General features: G+C 35.0%; 1 protein-coding gene across 1 annotated transcript in view; it reads right to left on the bottom strand.

Annotated features, from left to right (window-relative positions):
• Positions 1 to 23,721, bottom strand: part of PROM1 (prominin 1) — a 128,670-nt gene that overhangs the window by 2,717 nt on the left and 102,232 nt on the right. Inside the window, 13 exon segments of the mRNA XM_072406878.1 lie at positions 1,876 to 1,974; positions 5,995 to 6,063; positions 6,416 to 6,439; positions 10,119 to 10,234; positions 11,287 to 11,379; positions 12,267 to 12,335; positions 14,225 to 14,305; positions 16,200 to 16,253; positions 17,354 to 17,371; positions 18,469 to 18,561; positions 20,735 to 20,806; positions 21,119 to 21,265; positions 22,643 to 22,727. Of these exon segments, the coding sequence (XP_072262979.1) occupies positions 1,908 to 1,974; positions 5,995 to 6,063; positions 6,416 to 6,439; positions 10,119 to 10,234; positions 11,287 to 11,379; positions 12,267 to 12,335; positions 14,225 to 14,305; positions 16,200 to 16,253; positions 17,354 to 17,371; positions 18,469 to 18,561; positions 20,735 to 20,806; positions 21,119 to 21,265; positions 22,643 to 22,727 (988 nt within the window). The 3' untranslated portion in view covers positions 1,876 to 1,907.

Raw genomic sequence — 23,721 nt, 5'->3', positions numbered from 1 at the left:
TGAACTCTCAATGGAGAAACTTCTTGAGTTTGCCTGGAGTCACAGCTGATTAGGAGAACTTGCGTGCCTCTAATCAGCTGTGACCCCAGGTTCCCATGCTCCCTGGGCTGTACTTATCAACCCAGGGAGGGTGGGAACCTTAACTTCAATGGAATTCGCAAAATCGGTTTGCCGAAATTTCGCAGACCCATCGGAAGTTCGGGGAAATTTTCGCGAGACTGTCAGAGGCATTTTCCCTCATTCCTAAATAGAAATGCACATGCAACTCAATGCAAGTCAACTGCACCTGTCTATGAACTCTTTTTAAAAATCAGATTGTTTTCACATATTGGGATAGGCCCAATGTATTGTGTAACTTGAAAGGCTAAAAGGCAAATACAGGGGATTTTTGTATATTAGCAGATCATGACGCTTTAGCAAACTGTGAAAGGCTTTAACACTTTGCAGTTTTATTCTGAATATCTGTGTTTGTTCCTATTAAAGAATCCAGTCAGTGAATTTGCCCAGATTCTACAATAGGTAATACTGAATAGTAGGCTAATAAATGTAAATTTCCCATGTGAATATAAATTAGATACACGGAGACACCATACAAAGGTCTCACTTCACAAAGATTAACTCTTTGTGATTTGAGATCTTTGTGATTTGAGCTTATGGTTTCTATACTTTCATTATAAAACAAGTTTTTTTTTCTACAACTTTAATTCCAATTAAATGTGCCCATCTTAGAAAACATATAGCCTTTTATATTATTTTCCAAAATAAAAACTAACAAGGATACATGTGCAGAATACCAGTTATAACACACAAAATGCAATGCAAACAAGCATTTTAGCTATTTGAATATATACATTGAGAAACAAGAAGCAGGACAAAAAGCCTTGTGAGTAAACAGGGACAAAAACAGACAGGTCAGAGTAAATACAAATCATTCCATAAAAGATTAGGAGAAATGTTAATTCACAAATAATTGAGGGCAGGACATAGTTTAGAAAAGAGAAATCATTGATCTAAAACATCATATTGGCTTGAGTTTATTTTGACAGAAGGCAGAAGATTTAAATGGACAATAAATATTCTCAACATTCTAATACTTTAGCACAGGTTTCCTAAAGGATGGATGAGGGCTGTTTCTGGGCATAAGCAGTTATCAAATCTCATTTATCTTGTCTTGCACCTAAGTTACTCAGTGCTGCCACCAGACCTGGTGCAAGCCCATGTTCCACTTTGGGTAGGAGATTGGAGATTTGCAAATAAGTTGAGACCTGTAACAGGATGGTGCCATGTGTTATATAAGGAATACATGACACAAAGAACTAAAGACTTTATGGACACCTTTCATCAGTGATCATAAGGCAATATTCTCATAGAAACATAAATCTGTGCCTAAATTTACACATTTAACAAAGAAGAGCTTTAACACTACCTCTAAAACCAACATAGAATGGACCAGACTCAACCTTCTAAGTCAACCTGCCATCAGAATATATAAGGATTGACCCTAAAGACCTCTTGCAGAAAATGCCTGGTATTTGGCCTGGTAATGCCTATCTATCTTCAGTACTTTTTGTACCACTTATTTAGAAAATTACTTGCAGATTCACAATAGGTTAGATGCCAAAGTGAGTGGGAATGATGACCAAGAAACAAGCGGAGGTCAGGGACATCCTCTTAGTTTCCCTTATGGCATGTTCTCTATGTGTGATTGTTGAGAATATTTATGATCACTGCAGCGGAACATGTCATGTGTTATAGTATAGATCTGTGAAAAATCAGTCAGTAGATATAGTTCATCTAGTACTAACAGTGAAGAACAGGGCAGAAATTTGGAGCCATAGTATACAAGGGTTAAGCGACAGAGAACAATTAGGATACCTCCACACTCTCAAACCACTGGTCAGCTTTCATCAATCATCTTGGCGTGGTGGGGCAGAGGCTCGAGGGAATCTACTCAGGGTGTCAAATGAAGATAAGCTATTTGAAAGTCCATGGTATAAACAAAAAGTCACTAAAGGTAGGCCAGGGAGTATGTAGCAAAAATAATCATCAATGTTGTAAAAGCATTTACACTGAAACTCATGCAGCTTTACAAATCACACCAGAGATGCTGCCATTACAAAACCATTGGCAAAGTACAGCAAGGCACACCATACCAAGGTGAACTCCAACTACATGTTTTTTTCTGTGGGAAAGTCCTAGAAAGGCTCTGAACCCAATAGGCCACAGGCAGCTGTGATAAATCTGACAGATATTGTAATACTTTATCACGCTTTCCGAAATTTTAAAAAGGCTGAAATACTGTTATCAATTTTCTTCATGGCTTCTGAAGGGTTAATTCCAACAAATGCCAAATTAGCAGAACAAAGGTGATACCATGATAAAAGTATAGGCAATTTTTCAAGCAAAGTGCACCTATTCTTTCTAATCCACTCACTCTTTCAGTTAAATTACTCCCCCTTACCCCTCCCTGGACACATACTTACCTCCCATGGCTACAACCTGAGAATACGTCCTATAGCAAATCTAACAATTCAATTTGTAGGGTAAATAAGCTACCTATTGTCAAACAAAATATACAAGCCATCCACGCACTGCCACAGGGAAGATGTGCTGGCTTATAGGGTTGTATTGTTATGTAGGCTTTAGAAACAACACAAGTGTTGTGCCTCACGTCTTATGTTATATTATACCTAGGCGAAATAACATGACATGTCCTACTTATATTATAACCATGTTTTTTAAATAATTTTTTTAAGCATATGACATCTTTTTAGATAATGTTTGGCTTTTATTGTCTATCATTTCAGTTTATTTTTTTGCATCATTAATACTGGCTATACTCAGAATGATCACGTTAATAAAAATACAACGTTTCATTGTGTTGTGAACATGTAAAGATAAATATCTGTTTTCCAAACACTCACTGTCTTCAGCAAAAATCATTATTTATAATAGTCTATTAATGCATTTTGTACCTTTTAAATGTTTCCAGATGAAATCCAATTAGAAAAATATTAAAATGGTTTTTATTATGTAGGAATGTTACAATCTAAGCCATATCATATAGGGAATTCAATATAGAAATGAGAACATTGTTTTCATTATTTTATCATGCCATTAAACTCTTAAAGCAGAAGCACAGGCTTATTTAAAAAGGTTTGACCATAAGACACCTAAAGCCCTCATTCTCCATCAAGCTTTACAAGTCATGCACTAAAGCATCAGTCCTACTTAAAAGCATCTTACCAGTAATAAACCATGCACACATGTTGTGGAGCCTTACACAATAATTATATAGAACCTCATGGGTAACCTAATGGTAAACCAAAAACCTGCATAATTTAAATGGCCATACAAATGAAAAAACTTCATTGTAAACCACAATTCAAAATGTCCTGGTGAGGTCAACCTTGAATAAAACTTGACTTACTGAAATGTTCCATATTGATCAGGGAAGTTGCCCATGCGATTAAAAGATACATAGGAAAGCTGGGAGGTGGAACTGGAATGTTAAAATAAGCTATTTCTAGCACTCGATCTAATGATTATTTTGTAATCACTTCCAATAAAAGTAATATATGCTTATGTGTTTTTGTTTTTGTACGTCACTCAGTTTTCATTTTTCAGCTTTGTGACAAGTCTTCTTTAATGTTAAACTGTTATTCCTGTATTGGATAGACACTACAGGTAGTCCCCGGGTTACATACAAGATAGGGACTGTAGGTTTGTTCTTAAGTTGAATTTGTAAGGAACACGTACATTATTTTAATAAATGCAATTAGGACAGATGTTTGTCTCAACATATTAAGCAGTGTGGTGTCAGTCACTGTATAAAATCCTCCCTGTTAATTAATCACAAACAAAGCAAAAAAAACAAAACTTTATGGAGCCTAGACATTCATTATCTTCTGGAGCAAGCTGTGGATTAGTATGCAAAAAGAAACAACTGCAGAGTTTGTCTTGGTCAATGAAGAGATACAAGAGCTTGCAGAAGAGCTCAGTCTCAGCAGTGTTTAGCAAAATATTTTTTCTGCAACTCATGCAAACCGCCCTCTCCCAACCTCCATCCTGCAGGAATGAGCAGGGAAGCCCCGTTCGTATCTAGGAGTGGTTTGTATGTTGGATGTCCTTAACCAGGGGACTACCTACTATGTACTAAGTTGAATAAGTTGCCAGCTTCCTAGTTGTCTTCAGATTCTCAGCAGCTATTAACTTAACCACCCACTATCCGAGTCGCTAACCTATCTACAAGGCTGTCTATATATTATGGAACTAACTATTAATAATTTACTTTACACTATGACAACCCTCTACTAGTGTTATTTTGGCTTGGGAAACAATAATGAAAATGTATTTTATTATGCAAGAAAAAAAAAGCATGAGCTGCTAACTTACCCATGGCTTTCCATATCTGGTTTATCAGCTTTGGCTTAGATTGGCTTTGAATTTTATAACCTCATGCATATAACATTCATAAAACAGGGAAACCTGTTCACAAGTCTGAAATTGCATAATTTACAGAGGTGATTGCTGTTACTGCCTCCTCTCTTACGAGTTATGAAATGTCAGACCGATCAGAGAAGATTGCTGGGTGATTTATAAGATGCTACTACCATCTGCACATTGCTCTGTGCTGATATACAGGGAATCAGGGTCATTGTAAATAAAGTGTGCAGATTTCTAATCCTGATATTTATAAAAACAGATTTTGATGTGCCCCATAAGCTGTCCAGAAGTCAGCAACAGAATCCTCTTGCTTTAGCATGACCTGAAGTGTAAATGTTTACGTTTCCTAGTTGAGTATTTGTTTGCTGGAAAATTACTGTTGGATATAAAGTCATTAAAGATTCTGCCCTTAAAGTTTCTAATACTTTCACTGGTTGTAGTGTCTTCATTCAGGACTAACATACATTTATTGGCAAGCCCTTCCTATATACGTCCCACTATTGGACATGTGTGGTCTTCACATAAATCTGCAAGTGTATGAAGTATATTCCTTTGGTTTAAAGGTTTTAAAAGTGTGTATTATTGTCGACCTAGGGCTTCTAAAAAGAGCCTCTAAAAAGAGCAAACCTAAAAAGTGTCAGCTGTGTGACTATTCTGATTCTACTGGGGCTGAATTGCATTCACGATAGCAGCTGCCAACAGCAGTCTTAGGGCTTTTGGATCTCCACATGAGAAGAGAATTTCACAGGTAAATACCATGCACTAAGAATGTGAAATGCACTGTGCATTGAAGCTGACCGGGAAGAGCAGCAGTAGTAATTACCATCAGGATATTTTAAATGATTACATAATTGCTATCGCTCCTACACACATTTATTAAAAGACAAAATTCTTTAAACTCTACAGCTTTCTTGTTAGGCAGTCAGGCATTAGATGATTTTCTTTACAGCCACAGGAGGACGGCATTAGGGGCACGGAGTTATTATCAGGATTGCTGGGATGTAGTTGAAACTCTCAGGCCATTCTCTTTACAATCGTAAGACAGCTAAACAGATTCTTATAACTGCAGATGAGAGGCAGAGTCTTGGACTAATGATGATCCTGATAAGATTTTTCATCAAAAACTTCCAAAATTTTATTTGAAAATATTTTGGGGAGCAATTGGCATTTTCTTTTTCTTATTTTGAACTAGAATTTCTATTAGATACATTTGAATTCCAATATTAGGAAACTAATTTGAAGTAGTATAAAAGTTGAGATATTATAAACGTCCAAAGGGGTGGCTACTACCACACACCCAATTATGCATGCCCACTGATAACATACATTTTAAATAGGACTGAAGCTTTCTAAGAAAAAAACTTTTATTGCATATTTTTCAGATAAAGCCATTCATGCAAAGATAAATGATATCTACAATAATGGTCTGTGTTGTTCTGGATAATATTATCATGCAAAGTTATTTAATTATTAAATCACAGCATGCTTTAATAACTTTCTGGTGAAACTTGAACAACATGCACTCATGCACTCTAACATAAATTTTACCTTGTCATAATAGGATTGCGTATACCATACAAATACTCATTATGATAACCATTATTACCATTTTCCATACTGTAACAAAACAATTGCATGAGAAAAATAAATATAATAAATGTGACAATGATAAAAAGGAGAAAAAAATTATGATATTTTTTATGTTCACAACTATTCTGTTTCAGAAAATGAACGTGGGTCATGCAAAGAGTGTATTAGAGTTTAAGAATAAAAAAGGAAATTTGGAATGAAAACAAATAATGAATCTCCAATGATGGTGAGCATTCTGTTGAAAAATGAGTGTGTCTAGTATTATTTACACTTACAAGCAAAGATCCACACATTAAAAATATTACAAAAGACAAATAGCCTCTCTGGTAAGGTTATAAAAAAACTTAAAAAAAACATGAAAATAGCAAAAAAATCTTACTTTTTCATGGGGACAGTTTCAACACTAAAAGATATAAAAACAGGGAAAAAATTACTTAAAAATTATAGTATGTAAATGAAAGTTAGAAGTTCAATGCTGTGTACAAAAATGATACGTTTGTGCTTTTTATTGGGTTAGATGTAACCCGTAGTGATTAGATTAGAAGTAATATTCATAAGCTACGTGCCAGGGACATCTTTGGGAAGAAGGCAGCACATAGCACCAGCGGCACCCAGGTTAATCTACATGTGTATGGAAAGCCAGTTTAGTGAAGGTTTAAAGATTATGGATGATGTAGAAAGGGAAAGGTTCTCTGAGCGTGAAGCCGAACAGAACATAGAAGCATGGGCCGAAAGCTTAATGGTAAAAACAGTTATCATAAAGTGAAATGCCAAGTCCCTGAAACAGAAGTACTGTAGGTAAGAGAAGAAAAGCTAGTTAGGATTGTGCGGTGTTACCAACAAACAGTTCTAGTTACAGTTCGAAAGTGGAACATTTTATATAACTTGAATGAAAAGTATGACAAAACGACCAAACAAACACCATACCTTCTTACAACAACAAGATTTGTTAGAATGTTGGTGATATTTGGTGATAAGTTATGAGTAGAATGGATGTGGTGAAGGTTGTAGGTGATGTAGGTTGGACAGGTAAGTTCCTCTAGTACAGTTCATAATAGTCCTTCTGACAAAACTTATTTGTGTTTTTCCATTTCCTTTTCTTCTATTCCGTTCAATCCATAGAAGAAAATCTAGGTTTAGGCATCACATTAGGGTCACCATATACTTCCTGGACTGAGGTGCTGGCTTAGAGATGACACGGCCATGTATATTCCAGCATCTATGCATGAAGTCTTTGGCTGAAACCTTACTTCCTAAAACAATAGACCTTGTTCTCACACTCACTGTAAAGTAGTGTGATTACTGCTTCACAACTATGGCTGCAACCAGACAGTCTTAGGAATGTTTGGCCCTTTGGAGTGAGTGACAAGGGCAGTAGGTGGTGTTTAATGAATGATGAATGCCTACCAACTGCCCTTCAAACACGTGGCAGTGGTGATCAGACAGGTGATCTTGTACCATTGTGCCACAATGCCCCTTCACCAGGAATATTGGCCATATTTTTAAGCCTAGCACATACTTTGTTACTGTCTATCCCACCCTTCTTCAACCCATCTACCATGGGGGAACCAATAAAAAAGCAACCTTTGGAGGAATCCCTGGTTAAGAAACTTTGGTCCACCCAATCATTTCTGGGGTCACTTTTGGAATGAAGGCTGCACAGACACTGTTCAGTTCTATGGAGAGATCCTAAGTTCTTGAGCCTGATTTATGAACGCTCCCCAATGCTGGAGAGAATAAACTTTCAGAAGTGAAGCTGGGTCATCCAGAAAACATGGAATGGATTTTTAAAAAGCATTTGCTATTTGCCAGCAAACGCTTTGAATCCTGGACTAGATACATCCCAGTTTTGCTGGATCACCCAGCTTCACTGATTAAAGTGTATTCTCTCCAGCCTTGGAGAGCTTTCATAAATCAGGGTCCATGTGTCTACTATTGACTATATCTTCAATACTTCTGGTTGCATCATAGAACAGACATCCTTTGCTTTCAAAGTTTGCAGCCATTACTACTAAGAAATATTTAGCCATAATTTAAAGGCATTTGCAGTGTCTTGACAAACTGACACTTTGTGTACTAAATGAAGCAGATTACTATTGATTAGTGCCATTGTTAGTGCGATCTGCTACCCAATGTATGCAAGCCTACTGCTAGCTGATCAGTTGCCAAAAGATGAATAATCATTTCTTCAATTTCAAAGGAAATATCACAAGTTTGTGTACCAATTTTGTAGTGTGTTATACTCATACCTATACTGAAGAAGACTATTATAGAGAGGGAAAAAACTTGCTGTATAAATACTGGTGATGGACTGCATCATATATGTTAATTTTAAAAACAAATTCCCATAGTTTAAAGCCAGCAGGATTTGCAATTTTCTAATAATTGAAGAATTCTAAGCGGTACCAGCCACAACATGCTGTAATAAGTTCTAAATCTACTCTGAAGGCTCTTACATGCAATATTAATGTACAAAAGAAAAACGATAACTTTGGTACTTTCCAAGATAACCATGAAATATCACACCATCCACTGGGGGATATGGTATACACAGATCACGCCTGATTGAATATCTGAAACATCAGACTATCTATTTGTCCTAACCTGTGTTTTTCTGAATAATGCTGTAAACCCATTCATACTTCAAAGTCTCACATCAAATATAAGCTTTTAGATGATCAAAGCATTTTTTTCATAATACCAGTTTTCTGGTAACTGAATTTTGTTGCATGAACTAAATAATTCAATCAAAATATTCATTTGTGAGCTGTGTTTAGCTCCCTGTGGATTGAGCTCAGTTGCTAATCGTACTTTCCCCAGCTGCTGCACATGTACTACTTCTGGTGGGACGCCTATATACATTTGTTGTATATTTATAAACAAATTACTGTGTGAATGTCACAAATAGCACCCTTTTTAAGTTTATTATAGGATTTCCCTTATGTAGAGGTTGTTCTGACAAGTGTGTTGCATTAACACATTTTTCTATGTAGAAATTTTTCCATTATTGCAAGTAGCAATGTGAAAGACATGCATTGGGTTGCTATTTGTTCTTATTGTCACCCCAAATGCACCTTTTCAATACACTGCTTTGAGTTGCAGTTTTAAAAGTACATTACAATTAATGCCAATGAAAGGGTCGCCTAACACAATGCATACCAATGCAATTGGCAATAGGCCATGTTTCCAAAAATGCAGCATATGGCCATAGTGGGGACAGGTGCTTAGAGTGTAACTCCACTTGTTGTTAGGAAAAACCTCAACTTCAATCATCATTGATTTTAACAAAGTTTGCTTTAGATTTTTACCTATTGTTGTTTGGAATCAACAGCTGTTTACCTGACCATATCCTTTCCAAAATTAAACTTTGGCCCTGTTTTAATAAAACTCTTCAAAGCTGCAGAGGATATACTTTTATCAGTGAAGCTGGGTGACACAACAATCTGGAACTGATCTAGTCTGCTACTGAAAACATTTGTTAACAAATAGCAAATGACTTTGAAGAAATCTATTCCAGGTGTGCTGCAGACTTAAAAAGAAAGCTAGTTTACAATAATATAAAATAACAAAATCATTTGTATAGTAATTCTTTATGCTCTATTGCTTTTTATTTGCTATATTATTAATATTTTTTTTAGCAAAGTGAAGTTACCCTTTTTCTGTCTTTCATGGGTAAATATAACATTCATTTAGTCAATTTAAATGTACCTGAAAATAGTTACATACTTTAATGTGCTTAAAAAGTAAAAACTAAAACAGGAAAAGTAGAGAAATGCACAACAAAGTGTTTTGTACATGTCAATCTATATGTCCTTTCATGTGGCTTTACCTCATATTATAATGTATTTTTATGGTGGTAGTTGAAGACTAACACAAGTTAAAGAAATATGTTCACAGCAGGATGAATATGAATGGTTGTTAATTTGGTTAAAAAGACTTACACATACATATTTCCTTGCAGTTCTAAAACTAATTTATAAAAAGCCCTTAATCTAACAGACTGATTCTGAATGAATGAATAAACAAGAATTGCCAGGACCTAGATGTAATCATGAATACTACATAAATATATTTGTACTTACTCATCATAAACATCTTCTGTGTCCATTCTGCGATAGAACTTTGCTAACTTGACCGCAAAAATGATAGCAGGAATTAGGAATATTGTAGAACCTCCCAAACCAAACCAGAATGAGTTCTGTAGAGACAATATATATATATAAATATTATTCATATTGTTGGAAATTATCATATTGCTGGAAAATAAAGTTATTTTTCAATAAAGCGTTTTTTGGAAAAAAATAAAAATATTCTATTTATGGAAACACTAGCATTCTTACATTAGGGATTGCCCAATTAAATATGGTAATCCACAGAGTAAAATATAACAGCCTCTTCTGAGTGTAACCTGTGTGACTGGTGTCACACAGATATTAAGCTTTTTTAAAAAAGAAAAAGAATATTAGGTAAAAATCTAACCCCAATATTTTCCATTCCAAAACTAGATAAAAGCTAGGTTTTGCTTTAGGAGTTTTGTGGGTAATCAATACAATCAAGTAGGCATGGTACACTAAAAGAAAATACAAATAATGCACCTGCTGAGTGATTAAAATTTCCACCTAGAAATGTAATGTTTAGACAATTGTATCACTAGATATGTTTACTGCTGTTTATATAGTAAGCTTATTGAAAGAACCTCTCTGTTTTATTGCTACCTCTTAACCAGAATGATTATATTCTGTTATATTACTTTCTACTGAAATATGTGATACACTAATTTTTACAAGAGTCCTATATATGTTTTCTATTCCTGGGTATTGTTAAATATTTTAGTTTACCTTCTTGTATTTGTTGATACTTTTTGTTTATTATTTGAAAAAAAAAATTAAAAAAAAAATACTTGGAGGAAATCAATGGCACATGCCAAAACATTTTCATGGCAACTGGAAACTGAATTTGAAACTGTGAAAGTCTGCTCATGCAAAGCTTCAAAATTACAAAGTGTATGGCCAGCAGTTCTGATCTAATTTGTTGGTAAAGCCCACTAGACCCCAGCCCAAGCTAGTAAAATCCTGATATGATGGCCATGTTTTTTATTGGAGATAGCACAGATCTTTCATTTGTTGATGTAACAAAGATATACATATACTGTATGCAGAGCACAATACTATATATAAGATGCAGTAAATTATAAATACATTCAGAATAAAAGAGTACAGATCAGCATGTGAATTTAAAAAAATATCCTACCACTGAATCAATAATGTAGCTACATAAGAACACATCCACAGCGGTGTCTATAGCATTTGCTATCGGTTTACATCCAGCAACATCCAAGGCTATCTGAAAAAAAAGATCAAGAGGATTATGATGACTGGGTCAGGATTGTGGCAGAGGATATCAAATTTTGATAATAGTAACACAAGCTTTGTAATCATAAAGGATTTGTATAATGCGTATCCTACACAATGCTATGGTCTTTAATTTCCACATTTAATAGGACTGCATTAAGTGGGGATAAATTATGTTAGTGGAAACATAAAATTCACATCAAGGACTAGAATAAATACTCCAGCATCGAAAGTTTGTGCAATACATAAATAAATGGACAGATATTTTTATTCTTCATTCAATGTTGTGCGGGCAAACATCTTTCTCTTTGGTTAGCCACCAAAGTGCATGATGCTGAAAGTCGGGTTTTTAGGTTTTTTTTTTTTTTTTTTACCAGCTCACAACCATGTCACCTTCCCACCGCTTATATGTGTACAGGACTATTCATATGAATGCAACCAGTGCAAACCCGTGCACAAAATGATTCTTGACCACTGCCATTCAGTTGAAAAGAAGCAGTTGGGAGCACGGTTGAGCCCTAAGTGTGAAGTGGCCCTAATATGACCAAAATGCACCCAATTTCATACCAGTTTCTGTAGACAAGGTGTTTTTTAATATTTTAAATACAATATATAAAAGCACTTGAATGTGTGAAAAATTTTATTATTTTTTAATAAATATATTTACAAAAAATGAATGGCCCCTGATGGACACCACAAACAATAGTTGGGTGGATGGAGTGGCAAGGAACAGCGTTCTGTGGAATTATGGGTTTCAAGTATTGCAGTGCCACAAAATAGAAGGATAAACAGACTTTAGTTATGTGTGGTTTGTCAGTTACACAACATACATAGTACTATACAGTGTTAATATTAATATGTAGGAATGACAGAACTTACCGAATCTTTTACCCACTGCACATACTGCACAAAATAATTGATGACTGTGTCCATAAACTTTTTTGATTCCTAAAAAACCAAAAGAAGGAGGAACAATTTCAAAATAAAAAAGTGTATTTTCCTTGTGCCCAATTTATTTTTTATTGTATTCGAGGAGCAATTAGCAAGATGAAGAAAAACTAATGTTAATGTGACATCTCTATTCAGTTTACTTTAGATCTATCTATTTGGTTTTTATCTAGATAGGTAGGTTCCCCTAATACATAATTGTTATTAGATTGTTTATTAGATATCAAATTTTAGGGCCAATAGAATTAACAAAGTTTCTCTGCACCAGCCAAAATGTGATTACATTGTCACACTGTTGGCATAGCCTTGTTCTGTATTACTAAAGAGGAAGTATGTGGGATTATTCTGTACAATATCCATTACAAATGGCTCCTTGCTTTATTTTGAATGTTTTGCCTTCAGAGAAAAGATTTTACTCTGAAATTAAATTAGTTATTTAGGTAACATGATAGTGAACCTATAATGAACATGGTGGTAGAAGAAATTCTGAAAAGAAGCATATCAATTCACCTTGTGTCCAGCTGAAGCCGAATGATCTTAACCTTTGAGATTAATTTATCTGCATCAATGTGCTAATGCCAGTTAGTGTGCAATGCACAAATCAGGCTTTGGAAGATTTACTCTAGACTGCCCATAGTTCAAAGAATAATATATGCAACATCAACACACCAGCATGCCATTCAATGAACTGGTAAATCATATTTTTACTTTAAAATGTATAATCGTTTTTTTTGTTTGTTTTTTTTTAATTCAGCATCCCAATTAATTTAATAATACAACATTTCCTTATATACTGAAAAACAGTTTCATATATCACAACATATATATTGCATGTATACATCTGCAAAACAATAATAATATTAAAACAATACAATGGGGAAAGAACGTTCCCACATGTGGCACATATGGGATGGCAAAACCAAAACAGAAGGGACCGGGCTTGGGTCAGGGAAGAAGATTGGGGATGGCAATATAACTTGATCTTGTCATAGCAATCTGATCCGCTATTATAAGAAAATATATTAACCTCTGTGACCACAAACCTTTATTTCTGCTACACATCACTTACCCTTTCCTTTGTACACATAGTCGAGAGATAAATTGAAGTCGAGGTGTATTGTATCCAATAAAACCGTGTCTTGCTAAACTTGTCTGCTCTCCCATCTCTAGATGTTAACAAATCTTCTATTGCCATGATTTCATTTACCCTAAATTTACCCCATTTACCCTATGTATAATCTGCCTAATTTGCCTTGATATGTGATACATAAAAAATGTATAAACTTTTATAAATGAATGGACTGTATAACAGGTAAACATGCTTTATTACATTTAACTTTTCCTTGCAATCTTCAAATGACAATGCATTGTTTTACTTACACTAGTACAAGGGAAAAGTGCCTAGAACAAGGGTCAGTGGGTTCGATCATGAACTAATTCTATATGGTTTATTACCTATTGCCTATTCAAAATGAAGACAGCATTTTTAAAATAATGCTCATACCTACTTCCCATCTTCAATCTGTAGGTCAACATTCATCAGCATCATGTCTTATGTTGAGAGAATGATCATGTGTGTACATAAACCTTAAATTTGTGTAAATGTTTAATTTGCCTATATTTCCTTAATATTTCTTTGGGTTTCATTATGAGCAGCAAAATATTTAGTTATCTTGCCAGGTATATTTGCTTTTGGACCATACCAATCACAAAAGGAGATCCATGCTGAATCCATGATCAGTTTGCATCTCTCGTCTCCTTATCAGGCCAATGCATGGCATGCCCATATTGCCATATGCTGGCTGACACCAAGAGTTTATTTAACAAGACTTCATTCATGTAAGTTAAAACAAGGTCACATAGTCAATATACATTTAGAATAAGTTTACCTGCTTTATGATTGTAGATGCATTATTGTTAATCAGCATTTGAGCTGTGTCAATGGATGAGATGACATCAAGAACCTTTCCCTACAATAAATAAAATAAATGAGTATATACACAACTGTATGTAAAAGATTGTTGTAGGAGATCAAGCATTATTTGTTGTCTTTAGTTGCTGTACATGTACGCATAAAGGAAATGTTTTATTCACCTATAAAAAAACACTTGTCAATTCTGCATTAAACAAGATTCTAAAAGGACAGCCTACATAAAACATGATTTACAAGAGTTGTTTTAAATGATTCATCATTAGATCTAAGGGGATAATCTGGCCTGATATTTGTTTTTAATCACAGCCATAATAAACTGAAATAAAAATCCCTGCATGTTCAGGTTTTGAATAAGTATGTGTCAAATTTCCTTTTATGTTCTGCCAACTAGTTTTGTCCCAGTAGATGGCCTATGTTTTACAAGCAGTTCTAGACACAAATAAAAATGTGGCTCCATGTACAAGGGCATCAAGCTCATACATGTTACAGGTGTCCCGCATAGATGGCCATCGGCAGTGCTTTTATCTCTTTTGACAATGGATATAAATAATTTATATATATTCACTATGATGAAGGCAGTCCCATGACTTGATATGAAGGAGAAGTTAAACGATAAATAAAATAATGTTGCATTTATAAAGGTAAAAAAGGTGATAGCAAACCATTACAAATCCCCTGCTCCAGATTAGCTGTTAGCTCCTGCTAACACAACTTATCATTGGAAAAATTAAATGCCCACAGTGGTAACCACAGATAACTCCAGGGGCCACCACCATGTGCCCGTTATTTCCCCTTCCTGTAGTAGATAGCATTATCAATATTATGTGGGATTTTGAGGTGCAGGGGTATTTATTGGTATGCTTTTCAATCTCTGTGTCATGATCAGTGGACTCTGGGAAATGGCTATGCTACATACTAGTCTTTGCAGGGCCTGAATTGAGGATATAATGTTATCTTTGACAATCATATGTATTTAGCTAGCAGGGCACCACCTACAAACATTTCATGACTGGGGAGTATTGTAGGTATAGGGTGTTTTAATGTTATTCTGTTGTTTGATATTTTCGTAGAAGAGAAAATAAAGCATTTACAACATTTATCATTTAACAAATAAAAAGACTGTGTTTGATTTTAATAAAAGTCCTGGTACGCATGTGGCTGATCCTAAAGTTACAGTTTCAGGTTCATTTTTTTCAATTAAACTGTGATTTTGTATTAAGGTATGCCTGACTTATATTTTCACATAGCCATGGAATGATTCTTGAGGTGTTCTTTTCAATGTCATCAATTTCTCAATATTTTGGTCCATCACATCCTACATCAATAAAACCTCTGCTTTTCCCGTGATGGTCAAACGTTACTTCTCGCTGCATTTGCCAGTGGCTAGAGGTAGTGCTTAAAAGTGGGGGGCTTACCTACTGACTTTTTCAAAAAGTCAAATTTGTTATATCAGCAACTCTTTAGATTACTTAGGCTGAAAGCTTATGGAAAAGAAGAAATACAATTAAAACAAATTATATTTGGCTTCCATTAAGCTCAATGTAATTGGTTGCTGTTACTTTATATCGTTTTTGCTTTTATTACATTATTGAACAACCCTTAATGAATGTAACATTATCAATGTGATTTAATAAAGCTTTGCAATCCATTGCAAGCATAATGTACCACCAATAAATGTTTGATGTAATATATTCTTTAAAAATATATTTGGCATAGGAAGTATTAATATTTATGCTTATTCTGTAAATTTAAACAAGGATTAAAGGTGTACAGATGGCTAATAAACTGACTAGTAAGGCTAATTCTGCGGGACAAAAAAAAAAAAGGATTATAAAAACCATTAAATGTCATTCTTTTATTTATATAAATTATAAAAACCTGAAATAAGAATATACATAATATAAATAAATGTTTAAATGGTCACAACATACCTCAATGTCGAATGATGTCCTCTCTAACAGCTTAATGCTTTGAGTCAAAGTGCTCTGAATTAAAAAAAAAAAATGCAACAATGTTACACCCTATAAGTAATATTATTTTTTAATATACATTTAGGTAAATATAAAGTATACACACATATACATACATACACGTGAATGTGATTTTGATAACCAGATAATCTGTTGTATTATAATGATGCTATACCTACACCACCTCAATGTGTGAATAAAATACCTTGGTTTAATAAGGGATCTCCTTCCAAAAAACATTAGTTGCCGTGCTGGTAAAGGTTGGGTGTGACTTTTTTATTTTCATTAGGATGATTTTACTGTATTTTGAAATACACACACCATTTGGTGATCTCTATATTGTAAAGGGTAAGAGGTGCAGTTGATAAAGCTTGACATTAAGGCTACGTACACATGTGCAATAATTATCATTTGAAATGAACGACTAACGACCGATCGTCTAATAATTGTTAAAAAAAGTGCACAACGACGCAGATGAACGAGGAATGTCGTTGAAAACGAACGTCCATCGTGGTGGATCTGATTGGGCAACGATCGTTTGCAATCTATTGTGTGTACGGTCGTTCAGTGATCGTGGATTGTTCTATGGTACACATTCTCCTGTTCATATCACTTCCTGCATTGTTCAAACGATTGTATCTAATGTGCGTACATTATTGGTGGATATTTGAACGATCGTATTGTTTTAACATGTACAGAATTGTGCACAATACGATTGTTCAAAATATTCGTGAATAATCGTTGATCGGTCGTTAATCGTTCGTTTTCTAATGACAATTATTGCGCGTGTGTACGTAGCCTTAGTCCATGTTCAAAGATGCTGAATAAAAGATAAGCATGAAGCACTCAGCCTTCCAATTAGCCAATTAACCAAGGCAAAATAATGTGCTGCCGGACCTTCCTGGATTTAGGATAAAGGTAATAGGTAAAAAGAAATATAATGCAGGCACCAAAAGTTTATAGGGGTCATTTACTGGAGAGTAAAATGAGAGTACTGGAGAGTACAGGTAGAGGAATATAAGAAACCTGACCTAGGTATAGCACCAAATGTTCATATCAAAACTAGAACAAATATTCAGACCACATACAATATGATGAGTGATCATGCTGCTTACCCTAGCTTTAACATATTTCTAGAAAGGCAAGGAAGAGGAATAAGAAAGAGATATTAGATACAAGAAATATTAAACTATAACAGTTCCTAGCTTTCCCCTTAGCAAAAAATCAGAAAATGGAACATACAAGCTTGCGTGATCATATTACAACCCTAAAGCTAAACTAAAGTATTTCCTTCCTAAGTGCAAATATACTTTTCATAGTTGGTGCATATCTCATTTATGATGGATCCATAAATAGCCAGAGGGAAACTGGACTGTGTACATACAACACATAAAATAGAACTCTTTGTATGCAGCACTGACCACACCTGTAATCTTTGAGAATGTTGGAATGGCCATACACAGGTAGATACCTAATTAAGAACAAGGGGTTGTAAAGGCTGCGACCATGTTTGTTATGATGACCAGAGACCAACCAAAATTTGTCTGGCAACACTGTGCAGTGCAGATTGTGGAGGAATTTCCTGATTTTTAGAACTGATACATTGAGTTAGGTTGATATTAGCTACCTATGTTGAAGTTCATCATAACCGTAGCATAAAAGATATCATGCCAACATTGCTGGAAAACACACTGTTATTAGTAGACATTCAGAATATTAAGTAACAATAGTATTAATGAAATAATACTATAATGCTATAATAGTATAATAGTATAACTAATGCTAGTAATAATATTCACAAAACATGAAAAGCATGTATGATGTGGCAATTAGAAGAAAGTTCTAATAGATAGATAGATAGATAGATAGATAGATAGATAGATAGAAAAAGAAAGAAAGATAGAAAGACAGACTTATAGACATATAGTTTTAGAATTAGGGATCACATATCTGAATTTCTGCTGTAAACCAGAGTTTCCCAACCTGTGTTGCAGCAGCTACAAATGCCACCAAATGTTCAAATCCATAATGGGCACAAAAGCTTTATGCCCACGGCCTCAATATTCATTTTTGCATAATATGAAGAATGCAAAGTACTTTATGGTTTCATTATAAAAGCAAATGTTTACAAAGGACAAGGTTGAGAAACACTGCTGTAAACATTTGCTATACAGCATAAAATGTAGTCATCTACATTTAGGAGATAAACCCATATTCTATACGGTTTTACCATTGTCTGCTCCATCGGTACAATTTGCTGAATATGTATCATCCGTATACTATTAGCGTGTCCTTTTAAAGCATTTCCTAATGCTCCTTTAGGCTAAAAAAATAACAGAGACAGAGTTCTAAGACAAAATACATTTAGTTATTTCAAGCAAGCAGGACAAACTGGGGGAGATATTTCAATGTGATGTTTTAAGCAGTTGGTTTGTTATTTTCACAAATGACAAACAGATAACTGCAACAAATAAAATGCTACTAAACAAATAATTGTAGCTGCCATGTAAACAATCTCATATATATATAATAAAACAGATTTTATTCTGTTCAGAATAAAATAGAGTGGGGAATCAGAATAGAGTGGGGAAAGGTTACAACTTCAATTAGATTTTACTGCCGTCTGTGTCCATGTTGGAAATATTTCTTTCCTTCTTGTCTCAGTGGACAACCATTGAAAAACTGTAAGCTGAATTTGCTGGTTTCCTTCTCTTATAAACATTCTGTATATATTCTTCTAGAGACTTCACCATGGCACTATATATAAATTTATATAACACTCCATGGAGAAGAAACATGAAATCCAAGTCTTTTTGGAGACTATAGGACAAAAAATTAGACTTTGTGTTGAGGACAGAGTTTCGAAGACCATATCATTACAATGCATGGGAGATACAAGAGGCCAGTGAGTAATACAGGCCAGCAGGTTTCTTCAATCTAGATTCCACTTTTATTGGACTGTTTCTTTAGAGGTAGCTTAGTAAATATCCTAATACTCAAATTACATTGTGTTACAATGGGTTATGAAAGCATAAACACAACAAGGTTAAGCCATTTGAGGACATGGAAGCAACGATTGGAGCATTTTAGTTATACAGATGTAGTCTGTGTTATGTAAAACTTTGGATATACTGATGGATTTGTAGTAATGAAGTGGACAAGGTGTCCCAAGTGGCTGAAGAATATAATACAACAACACATTCTGCAAAATATGAAAATACCTAAATGGCACTGAACAAGTTTTTTTTTACAGAATTTAAAAACTTCTATAATAGAATTTGTATGGATCAATGAAGGCAGCTTGATGAAGTGCAATTTAACCTGCACACAAGGTAAAGGGAATTAATGAAGATGGTCATAAACATAATCTTCTTTTGATTTAACAAAAATATGTGGGCTTAATGATTCAGTTAGGCAAGTTCTTGCATTACATAATTGGTTGATCTAAAGGTGGTAAAGGTGTTTGACTGTACGTTAAGTTTCTCCAAGCGCTAAAAATATCCAATCACAGGTGTTAAAAGCAGGTGTTGTAAACTGTCTCCACAACTTTGGTGGTGGTTATAGTTTGTCCCAGTTAGCACCCTTGTGGACCCCTTTGTATAACTTTTGTGAATGGACCCCTGAAAATGGCCATGTTTGTTGTCACCCAATAATGAAAAGGTATGATATGAGGTTAGGGGTAAGCAGGGAAATCTTGGGTAGCATTAAAATGGCAAAACATGTCACTAAAAAAAAAGACGCAGACGACATCTGTATTTCTCCCCCAGTATAGTTAGAAAAGGACACATATGAAAATACACTTCCTAAAAAAGGAATCTCTGTGAGTTAGAAACATATTCTATTGCTTCCTACCGCAGAACCGCAACATTATAAGCATTGGTGTATAGGCTGAGCTATAAAGTACATAACAATGAAGCAGGCCATATAAAGACTACATAAATGGCAGCTGGATGTGCCTTTAGAGATTAGTGTAGAAACAAGTGCATGCGTATACAGAAAATGGGCATATCATGATTGCAATGTTTCAAATAAACAATAACCATCTGTTTAACAAATCCAACCCAGCCAATTGGCAGGGATCTATCTGCAAGGAGAGTATGCAGAATTTCAGTTATAAGGCTCATAGGCATCATGAATGTTGTACAACCCAGTAACATTCTTTGGGAATATGGGATGATTACTTGGAGGCACAGGTATATTCTGGCCATTCTGTTGCTTTCCCAAGAAACAATATTTGGGATTTGCTTTACAAGTATAACTGGAACTTGCTTTGGGGACACTACAACAAAATCTGGAGGAGGACAGCCAAGTCCCCATGATGTGTCAAAGATATGTGACTGACCACTATATATTACCCTGTTATAGAAAGAACATTCTGTAGGACAATTGAATGATAAAAATACAGGTGTGTTCCGCTATATCCGGTATAGTTTGAATAGCTATACAATCCCATCCCGGTATAATCACATAACATGACCAAGATAACACAAACTCACCAACAAATCAGCATCTGCTTCCAATTCATTGGCAAATGCCAAGAGATCGGCTTTTGTGCTGCTTTTTCCCACCTGAAACAGAGATAGTTACAGGTACTGTCCATATTGAAAAAAAATATTATATATATATTTATTTTATTAATATAAATGATATTATAATAAAGCGGAACCCTAGCCAAAACTAATCTAAAAAGAAGTAAGGAAGGTTTAGAATCAATCAAGTTTTACAAACGGTGTTCCCAGAAAACTCTGCATTGATGATACAGATTATGTTGAACCCCTTTCTATCAGTTCTCAACTCACAAAATCAGTGAGATTTAGCCATACACCCAACGCAGCTACTAGTCATAACATTTGGAAATGTGTTTGAACCTCTATACGTACTTCTGCCAGAAATGCATTAAAGTCTATTCCATCGATTCCTGCCGAACTAAATTCCAGTAAATTCTCTTTTCCTTTATCATCTAGCAACACAATGCTGTTCAGCTTGATGTTCATTGTGTCAATCCGTTCTGATATTTCATCCACATACTAAAACAAAGCAATTAAAGAAATTAAACACGTGGTACAGTATTTGTAGAAGGACAGAGATCTGCTTTTTCCATATTCCACGCAACCAAACAATGAGCCTGATTTATTAAAACGTACCTAAACTTAGAAATTTCACATTACATAAAAGGGTAGACAACCCTTTTATGTAAGGTAAAAATTCTGTTTAGTTTTTTTTAGGTGCAACATCTTTTTTTTTTTATAAAAAAAGGGTGCAGCACCGCCCCCTAATTCTGAATCAATGGGAGCGCAAAGCCTTCTGGGACACCTACGTCACACATCCCGGGAGGCTCTTGGGTTCTCCTTCTGCGCATGCCAGAGATTGGTAAGTTTTTTCCAAACTACATCACCCGATCTTGCGCCTTGGTCAGGTGACATAGGAAAAAGAACCAGGAAGAAAAGGAGAAGATGCCACTGCCCGGCGCATCGGCTCGGAGACGGATAATTGAACAATGTGGGACCCAGTGGAAGAGACCTCTGGACCAATCGACTGCACTGCGGGTTTGAAGGTAAGTGTATTTTTTGATTTAGAAATGTTTAAGTTTACTTCCTCTTTAAAACTCTCTAAGGCTAGAAAGGATACACTTTTATCAGTAAAGCTGGGTGATCCAGCAAACCTTGAATGGATTTCTTCAAAGTAATTTGCAAAAGTTTTGAATCCTGAACCATATACATTCCTGGTTTACAGGATCATCAAGCTTCACTGATGAAATTGTATCCTCTCCAGCCTTGGAGAGCTTTAATAAATCAGGCCCATTGAGTGAAAACCAAAAAATACCTTTAGATTCCAAGCTTGCATCTGCAATGTTTTTCCATTATTTGTTAAAAGTGCTGTATATTTTGATATTAACAGTCTGTATTACTCACTATGGCATTTATGTTGTTTACCACTTTGGTAATTTTCACTCATATTTGCTTCATACTTTGTACATCAACATGGAAGTTGATGGTAATAAAAAGAAGGATGGAAATGGAGTGCTTTTGCAGCCAATAATATGCAGGTAATTTTTTTTATCATTTTGTCACAGGGTGCTAGAAGACCATTTTGTCTGACTTCTTCTTCTTTTACACTGAGTAACTTTGCATATTTGGTGATTTTGAAAGCTTATCAGTAATGGCATCCTTTGTATTTCTCTCAGCATTGGCTTCCTTTAATCAGCATCTGCCCAAAGTAATCCTTCGGGGTGTGCCAGACTCTAATCTCCCCCAGTGAGGGGCCATTTTTAGTGCCAATTAATAATAGTTTCTGTAAAGTTCTGTACCACATAACATTATTTGCATGGTGCAATCCAAATCAATGTGGGCCCTGTGATTCCTACTACTTTCAAATAATGTAAATGCCATTAAAATTATCCTTACCATGCTGATGTTGAGGAATTCATTGAGATTAAAAAGATTATCAATCTGTAGTGCAGTAAACATGCCCTTATTTTCCTTGCAGTCACTAAACAAAACACAAAAACAAATAGTTAAAAAAAAAGAATTGACAGATCATGGTTTGACAGAAAGATATTGCATTCTGCTCATACTCAAAACTGGTTTCCATCAGTACAAAGTCTTAGAATAGCAATGTGGGTTTTCCTCTTATCATCTCTGTCGATTTTGTTCTGAAACACATTGGGCTTTATTTATAAAACCTGACATTCCCTGAACTATGCCCTGGTCAGAATTAATTATTGCCATTGCAACACATGGAAACGGAAGATTTTCATGAGAGAATATTGGATGAATATCTGATTATTTTCTTGCCCTTTTTCTTTTGGGTTTTTTTTCCCACGCCCATAGTTTTTATGATAGTATACAGAAAATCTGTTCCTACTTGGCTTGGTTAACAAAATGAATCCCACAGCTGATCAGTATCTGGTTGGAAATTTAGAACAAAAGTACAGAAAAGCTGAAAAAATAAGAAGCTGAAAATGCAATTTAATTTGCTGTCTAATGCAGTAGTTACATCAAAGGTAAGCATCTGATGGCTGAAAAAGAACCCAGAAGACTTGGAATTAGAAGTAGGCTTTGGGGAAGTCAGCAGTGACAGTATCCTGAACCTGTCATTCCTGTAAAGTGCTTAAAAATAGGTGTGTGCCTTATTTCAAAATTTTAAGGAAAAAACCTCCCACATACCATTATATTTAACTTAGAATTCTTTTCCTTAGGCTACCTATCTATGAGTCTTCTCAGAAACAATACTTGCAGTTAGGTTTATTGGCTTCCCCCAAAAATTGACCCTAAACTGTAATAAAGACATATGACTATGGTAGGAACATTAGATTGTGAGCTCCTTTGAGGGACAGCTAATGACATGACAATTGACTTTGTACAGCGCTGTGTAATATGATGGTGCTACCCTGTTTCCCCTATAATAAGGCACTCTCCTATATTTTTTGAAATGCCAAAATATGCCCTAGGTCTTATTTTCAGGGGGATGTCTTATTTTTCCA

This window comes from Pyxicephalus adspersus, chromosome 3 (genome assembly GCF_032062135.1).
Source record: "Pyxicephalus adspersus chromosome 3, UCB_Pads_2.0, whole genome shotgun sequence".
In the NCBI taxonomy this organism is placed as follows: domain Eukaryota; kingdom Metazoa; phylum Chordata; class Amphibia; order Anura; family Pyxicephalidae; genus Pyxicephalus; species Pyxicephalus adspersus.
This window is presented reverse-complemented; position numbering and strand designations above follow the sequence as displayed.